General features: G+C 48.6%; 1 protein-coding gene across 1 annotated transcript; it reads right to left on the bottom strand.

Annotated features, from left to right (window-relative positions):
* Positions 1 to 766: 766 nt before the first annotated feature.
* Positions 767 to 8077, bottom strand: LOC311190267 (interferon-induced very large GTPase 1-like; the record flags this gene model as incomplete). The annotated part of the gene is made up of 1 exon (XM_084262141.1): positions 767 to 8077. One exon carries the CDS (start codon positions 8075 to 8077, stop codon positions 767 to 769), a length of 7311 nt encoding a protein of 2436 aa, XP_084118267.1.
* Between the last annotated feature and the right edge of the window lie 388 nt (positions 8078 to 8465).

The raw sequence follows: 8465 nt of genomic DNA, 5'->3' as shown, positions 1-8465 counted from the left end.
CACAGCCACCATAATCCTTTAGGAACAGAGTCCAATGAAAAATCTCTTCTTAATCCCTGAATTACAGGGAGTGGACACCACTTGGAGTGGGAGTGTTTCCACAAGAAGCTTTTCCTTTCCACGGGTCAAAACACAAGTTCCAATTTAGGGCTGTAGAATTTACATTAAAATCTGCTCATTTTAAGGCACCTGTATCGTTTTTCATTATAATTACCAAACTTGGCAGCTCAAGCTGGGGATCGGTCCCATTCTTTAATTCGTTATTCTTACAACTAGATGATGTTGGGACACGTGGCATCACTGCAGCTGTCCCCCAGCATAATGTTTTTCCACCAGGGAGTTGCACTGATTTTTGGCCAGGCAAACACTCAGTTCCTTTGGTCTCTTGAGAAGGTACAGTCTCTCCACCACCTGGAGCCAGAGAATCTTCTGAAGGGCTCTAGAGCCACCCCGATTAGCATATGCCACGGGTAGTCCAAGAGGGGCAGTTCCACGTGTTCCTTGGGAAGTGCTGCACGTATCCAGCAGTCAGGTAAGTCCAAGGCTCGTCCAGCAGCCGCGTCAGCTGTACGTAAGCATTGTCTTTCCAGGCAGTGGTGGTTTCAGAGCGATGGCAGGAATAGCACACTTTGTTTCACACAGCTCCCTAAGCGATTAGATACTGCTTTCTTCACACAGCCACTATAACAACAAGAATTTGCAGAGAGACGACTTCTCTGTTCAAAAAAGCAAAGCAGTTGCATTTCTTTCTTCATATCGAGTTGGTCTAAAGCTTCTCCAGTTCATCCAGTGCTTCCTGCTTACTGATATTCTCCCATTGAGCAGGGATTTCTCCTCTGCCTTGAAATTTCATATTGTACAGATTTTCTAATTCTGACCTGAAACGACACACAAACCATTTCCAGTACATTTGCATGGATGTATCAGGAGTAATGTTCCAAGTGGAATAGGGAGGTCCTGCATCTTGGTATCTCTTGTAGGGGATCCATGTGTCTTCACCGATCAGGAAAGAGTCGCTTCCAACCAAACTGGAACAAATATCAATGATCAGATAGTTTGTGTTATGCCACCTCTGTCCCGTCAAAGCATTCGGACGATGGAAGCGAAGCTCGTGGTTTCCATCGTGATTGGGCATGGTGTTTGTACAAACAGCCCCACAAAAGGGACACTGCTCCAAGCACCCTGCAAACTGCTCAGCCAGGATTGTGTGAGGCTGCCTTTCAAACGAGCTCAGATCAGCTCTAGCAAACTCTGCCTTGAGCTTGTCTTTCAGGGGAGTCAGTGCTTCCGTCATGGCATTCTTAAGGATCACTATGTCTGTTATCTCCTGATGCTCAATGCCCTTCAGGTCCCTTCTGGGCAGGTTTAGCACCTCTCCAAGAGCGCTGCAAAACTCATCCAGCCAAAGAGAGATTTTGTCATCTCTGTCTTGTCTGTCTTTGACAATGTTGGTTGATGTAAAAACAGCTTTCTGGATGCTCTCATAGTGGTGGTTAAGGGAGTCATCTAAGAACTTCTCCAGCCTCCTGTTCTCATCCAAACAGTACCCACGAACACGCATCTCAATGTAACTCTGCAAAAACTCTCCTGGACGATTCAGGTACTCCTGGAATTTCTCAAAGTCTTCTTTTTCTGCCAGGTATGTCAGTATGCAAGCTTCCAGAGAGGATCTATTGCCTCTGAAATCCGGCACTTCAGCCTTTATGTCTCGAGCTATGTCAAGAGCTGCCTTCTCATAGACTGCATGGTGAAGAGCTGGGCCGATCTTGTCACACAGGAAAACAGCAAATGTGGTGATAGAAGTGGCTCCCCGGCAGGAAATCTGGAAACACTTGAAGAAATCTTCTCTCTTGCTCTCCAGGTAGATGGTCGGATCATTTGCTTTTCTGAATGCCTTGTGCATGGCTTTAAACCTTTCTGCTGCTCTTCTGCACAGGAACAGTGACAGATCTATGCTGTATGCTTTATTAAATCTGTATTTTGCATTGGTAGGGACCGAGTTCATACCTTCCTGCACTTCATTTAATATTTCATGAATGAAACTTCTACTGTAATCCCTTTTCTCCTTTTCCTTCTTGTCAATGTTTGCCATCACACACGCTATGATCTTATCCGTAATGTGCTTTATGTGGTTCTTATCAGCAGCATGAAATTTCACTGGAAAGATTCCCCAGCGTTTTCTCTTGGCAACGTGTCTCTTGAAGTCAACAGAAAATGTTCTGTCTTCAGGAAATGTCCTGATTCGTTCATGCAAGTTGGGCTCCTTAAAGTGATCTAGAAGGACATCTTCTATTTCCACATCGATATCAACCTGCTCCAGGGGCGGAGCAGTAGAGGAGACATCAGCAATCCATCTTACCCAGAGAGAAAGGAAGTTGTCTCTCAATTCTCTTTCACTGAGTCTCTGGCCTTTTAGAGACAGAGCCAGCTCCCGGCTCCTCTTCAGGAGCTCGTTTTCATAATCTGACTTCCTTTCATCCAGTTTACTCTGGTTCTTCTTTAGTTCAATGAGATCCTCACACTTCTTTCTCGTTTCCAGAAGAAGAGATTCTTTTAGCTCTTTCAGCTTCAGTTCCGTGCTGGTTTTCCACTGGACCAGTATCTCGCAGTCTCTGTCCTCGCTGAAATACTTCTCCAGGGCTTTCATGATGGTGTCGCTTGTCTCTTGCACTTGTTTCTCAAGGGATTCCGTGGTGACTTGCTGCAAGTCCCCATTCCGAATTCTATTGTCCAGTTTCATTTGCAAGTCCAGGATGTGACTCCTCAGCTGCCAGGTCCACTGGCTAAAGGCGGTTTCCAGTCTCTTGTACGCAGCAATCTTCACTGAGTTCTTGAAGCTGAAAATGAAGTTTTCATTCAGCAAAGCATTCCAGAGGTCACTAATGCGGACACTCAAGCTCGAGAGCCTCAAAATGCTGCCCTGAGACTCCTTCTGGGCAGCCTGGAGAATTCTGCTCTTTAGTTCCTGGACATTCTGGCTGTAGGTGGGATTGGGTGGTGCCATTGGGGGGTTTCCTTCCCACAGGTGAGCAAAGTAATGAATGTGGGTGTTCACGTCAAAGCGGATGACGTCGCTGAAGCAGGAAACGTCACAGAATTCCTGCTGGGCGGCTGTCAAGGTCATTTCATCCAGCTTTTCCAGCAGACGTCGTCGTCCTTCCATGTTCTGTTCCTTGGCGGTTATTTCTCCCACATTCTGGTGCACAAACAGGCAGCTTGGAGACAGATGTACTTGCTTCATCCTCAGGAAAGCCTGCACAGCAATCTGCAGGACATCCTGCATTTCCGAAGGGTTTTCTCCAAAGATGTTGATCAGAGTCATGTTGCCGATGCCAATGACAAAGGTGGCCAGCTCGTTGTCATGATTAAGGGACTGCTTATTGACCGTCTCTATGGCACGAAGCCCCTCTGTGTCAACCACAAGCATGTAATCAAAGTGCACATCCTGCTGCAGCTTCTCATCCACTTTAAGTAGCTGCATAAACGCTCCCCGGGTGCATCTCCCTGCACTGACGTTAAACTGAAGGCCAAACATGGCATTCAACAGGGTTGACTTCCCTGTGCTCTGGATGCTAAGCACTGAAAGAACAAATACTCGTTTGTCCCCCAGCTTCTCAACTAATTTGTCAAAGATTGCTGCAACCCATCGCAACGGTACGTAAGAAGCATCACCATCCATCAGCTCAATGGGATACCCTGAAGCCATCAGATCAGCTGCAATCTCAGGTAGCTTGGCAATACAGTTATCCTTTGAGTCCATTGATTCCAGAGCTTCATAAATCTGCCCTACCTCTCTCAAAACATGCTCAAGGCCAATGGAGGAATCGTTGATTTCATCAGAGAGGGCATCTAACCTGCTCAGCAATGTGGGTTTCAGGTTGCTTTGCTCATTGGTTTTCTTTATTGCCCGGATTTCAAACCATAACTGGTGATATTGTCTCTTCAGTTCATCAAGGCGATCAGAGGTCAGGTCATCCATGAAGACCTTCATCCACTGCAGGAAGTATTTCTTGGTATCCACTGGCTGTGTCTGGAGAAAGCTGAGGACTGAACTCATCAGCTGATTGAGGGGGAATGCTTTGTCCAGTTGCTTCCTTCTTATTGCCGACTTCTCTGATTCAATTTGACTCCGATGCTCGATGCTCTTGTTCCCCTTTTCCTGTGGGCCAGTGAGTTCTTTGTCCTTTTTGTACCACGTGTACCAGAGTTTTCCTTGAAGAGGCAGCAGCTGGGATTTGATCTCAAACAACTTCTCTTCCTTCAGAAGCTTCACCAGCTCCTTTGCCTTTTCTTTGGCTCTCACACACTCCTGTGTATCTTCATCGACTAAGAACCCGTGCTTGCGAGCGTTGTCCAGGCAGGCATCGAGGCTGAAACGCGTGTTAGACCCTTCCAGGAGATCCCTGATTGTTCTTGTCAGCTCAGCCATCAGTTCTGCCTCATTTCTGTTCTTGATCCCTATTTTAATGTTTTGACTGGATCGGCCAGCTGGAACGTTCTCTTTCTCACTGAACAGACAGACCAAAGGCCTTTGGGACTGCCACAGGTCACGTAAAATTTTCACCCCTTTCTTGTCACTCTTACCAGTCTCGCAGACAAGAACCACGTTCACAGCAGATATCTCCTGTAGAAACTGCAGCTGTTCCTCATGGTCCCGTGCATCTCCGTGCAGGTTACAGAAAGCAACACAGCAGCCAAAGCTCTCGTCGTCGCTACCGCGGGGACAGTACCAGGAGATCTCCACAACACCTTTCATCAGCAGACAGTCTTTGGTGCTGCCTTTGCAATGTCGGTGGAAAAAGGTGTCGTGTTTTTGTTTGCTCAGCAGGGCATTCAGGATCTGAGACTTGGAAGAGGAGGGAGAACTGCCGATCCGAATGAAGGACACGATGGGTGTCTCTGCCTGGTACATGAGTTTGTTTTTGTAGCTGGTAATCCTGGTCTCCTCTCCTACCTTCTCAGCCCCTTTCCAGCTCTTTTTGATTTGGCTGAGGGCCCAGAGGGGGTACTCTATCTGGGAAGTGCACGGGTTCGGTACCAGCAGAGGTAGTGCAAACTGGCAGAAAGCAAGCTTGGTTGAAATGTACTGTCTCATGAAATCATCGGCACAATGAAAAATTGCCATCTGCAGGTCCATGGGGTGCACGTGACTCTCCTGGGCTGCAGATCCACAGGCTTCTTCTTCCAAATCAGTGAAGAAGTCGTCAAAAGAATCCGAGGCTTCATGCTCTTGCGGTGTTATGTTGGGCACACGTGCAGGTTCTGGGGTGCTCTTGTCCTTGCAAGTCAGGTACCTCACCCGATAATCCACAGTCAGTAGCTTTTGCAAGAAGTAAAAGGGTAGCTCCTTTTCCCTGCTGGGCTGGCTGTCGTGTAAAGATGTCTTGTAGATGATGTGGAAATCTTCTGTTCCCATCTTTCTTGGGTAGTGACTTTCTAGGCCGAGGCGCTTAAGCAAGTGGAGGAACTCTTGGTTTGCAGTGACCGGGGTTGCTCTGGGTTTGCTGCCATCTGATGCGGGTTGGGACCGACTGGGAGGCTCAGTTCCTTGAAAAGTGTCTTCCATGTCCTTGATGATACGGTTTTTCTTCTCATCATCACATGTTTCATCCAAGCACCCACTGATGAAGGAATTCAAGTCCCTTTCCAGCATTTCCCAGTCTTTGCAGGCACTGTGATTTTCGAGGACAGGTTTTATCTCTGTGGACCACGAGTCTTTCATCTGATCTTCCATGAAAGCTAAACGCTTATTCTTCTGCTCAAAGGACACCTCTTTATGTTTGGGTGTTACAGTTAGACCCAGCAGCAGCAGGAAGGCCTGGGCTCTGTAAACATCTTGCTCCTTCAGGCTCAGATACTGCTGATGCCCTTTTTTCATTTTATTTATCATGAAGTTAATTTCTGGGTATCCAAGGAGGCGCTGGAAAGTGTTGCTTTCCACCTGGTAGCCGATGCTACTTGCAATTAAGAGCACCAACAGTTCTATGTCTTTCTGGGCCCTTTCCCTGAGAAACTGCAGTAAGGAATAAAGAGCTAGGCTTGTGGTCAAGGTGGCTTTTATCTTTGCTTCGTGAATGGCAGATGCAGAGGATTCCGGTGCATAGGTGACTTCCTGGATGTGCTCCTTCATTTGCAGCATCGTCTTGGTGAGATCTTCAAGCTCTGAATCACTGGGAGTTTCTGGATGTGTATGGTCAGTATGGAAGACCCACTGCATAACGGAGGAAAACCTGGGGAAGACCTCAGCAGCGTAGATTTGAGGATAGAGGAGGCACCTGAACAGACACTTGATGTAGGTGATGTTTGCTGGGGGTGACCTCGTATAATACCTGACAGTATTGGCCAGGATCTCCTGCAGCGCTTTGTCCGACAGGCACACTTTCATCCAGAGATTATGGTTTTTGGTTCTTTCATTCAGCTTCTGTTTGAACTCTATCAAGGTGAGGAGTTTTCTTTCATCCACCATCGCCTCCCAGGACTTCACACTCTCCATGAACGCTTTGGCCTCTCTCAGCACACTGACCAGGTCTTCTCCAAACATGGTGTCGACATGGTGACTCGTCAGTGCTTCATACGCAGCCCTGAGGCTGCTACTCATTTGATAGATGGACTTAAAATCACTGCTGTGATTGGACAGGATTATATCCCACACTGGGATCAGCTGGAAGCCTCGGTCGATAACACACCAGGTTGCATTATTAGCTACAAGCCCCAGTCTCCACTGAGGAAGAGAATCCGTCTCTGATGGGCCCCCTGTGTTGGTCACATAGACCTGAACGGCTGTGTGGGCACTTGTTCCATATCTTCCCTGAGAAGAAGCCGATGAGCTGGATTTGGAAACATCCATGCTCGCTCCCACTTTGACAATGAAGCTGCTGTAGCTGGCCCTGACGTAGCTGTTCAGCGCTTCCGATGCCTGACGCTTCATCTCTTCCCGCTGCTCAGCTCTGAATCCTTCCGTAGATGCTTTCCACCAGAAGATCCCCCCAAAGTGGAGGGGACCCTGGTTTGCGTGGGACCCGAACCTGCTGAAGAAGCTGCCGCACCTGCTCTTCAGCATGTTGGGCCTGTCTGCTTCCGGGGTGATGCTCAGAAGCTGCTCGAGCTCTTGCAGCTCCTGCAGGGCGACATCCGAGAGGCGAAGCTGATGCTTTTGGAAGTAGCAGGAGGCCAGAGGGATGTACTGGTACTTGGTGGTGCAAATGTAGCTCTTCTCAGAGCGGGACTGGCGGGTGTACTCTGACGTTGAGGATTTGCTGTGATCTAAGCCTGCTTCAGCTTTAAACCCCCAGAACCCACCCTTGGCAGAAACGCTGATGCTGAACCCCAGCTGCTCCACAGACTTGGTGAAAGTGGCTTCTGCTTCCGAGGAGGAGAACTCTTTCTTCTCAAGCAGCGACCCTTGCTCTGGACCAGCGAGCTTGAATCTGTCAGGAACCCTGAGTAACTGTTCTCGCTTTGCCAGCACATCCTCCATGTTGCTGGTTCTGTAAATGCCTTGCAGGGCCAGCCCCCCCGACGCCCGCCTCAGGACCTCAGCATCAGGGACATTCTCACCTGTGCCCACTGAGGACTCCTGCTGCTCCAGCTGCTTCTGGATGCTCTCCAGCACCTGCGCCAAGGGCTTCTCCGGTGGGGCCCAGTACTCTTTGGGAATCTCCATGGCTTGCCACAGAGCCTCCTCTTTCTGTTTTACAGCGTCATCACTGTGCTTGTGGCTGTTGTGCATGGCTTTCAGCTCCTCCAGGACGCGCTTGGCCTCTTCTTGTCTCTGCTTTGTCATCTCCAAGCGCTTCTTCTGCAGCTCCTCCAAACTTTCTTTTTTGTTGTCTGTTAGTTTCAGGAGTTTTCGGAGCGCCTTTGTTTCCCAGGAGTGCTGTACTTTGCACTCCAGCTTAAGGTAGTCTTCATATTGCAGATGTTTTAGGGCTTCTGTGGACTTGACTCCCAGTACCTCAGACAGTTTGGGGAGCCAGTATCTAGCATCCAGCCCTTCCTTCTCACATGCTTCTGCCAGTAGCTTTTTAGCAAGATTGCTCTTTTCATCATCCTCTGGCATGTCAGCCTGTGAATCCATGGCTGTGGAAGAGGAAAACAGACTTTATTTTGCAGAATCACGGAATTGTTTTGGTTGGAAAAGACCTGCAAGATCATCAAGTCCAACCGTCTCTCCAGCCCTACTAGGCCCAACACCAGACCGTGTCACCAAGTACAACATCTACTCTTTGTTTATACACTTCCAGAGATGGTGATTCAGCCCCTCCCTGGGCAGCCTGGGCCAGCATCTGACAGCCCTTTGAGTACAGAATTCATTCCTAATATCCAACCTAAACTTCCCCTGATGCAACGTCAGGCCCTTTCCCCTTGTCCTGTCACTGGCTACCAGGAAAAAGAGACTGACCCCCGCCTGACTGCCATCACCTTTTAGGTAGCTGTAGAGAGTGATGAGGTCTCCCCTCAGCCTC

The sequence above is a fragment of the Gallinula chloropus genome (genome assembly GCF_964237585.1).
Source record: "Gallinula chloropus genome assembly, chromosome: 3".
Lineage (NCBI taxonomy): Eukaryota > Metazoa > Chordata > Aves > Gruiformes > Rallidae > Gallinula > Gallinula chloropus.
Note: the sequence above shows the minus strand (reverse complement) of the source record. Positions and strands in the feature narration are given on the sequence as shown.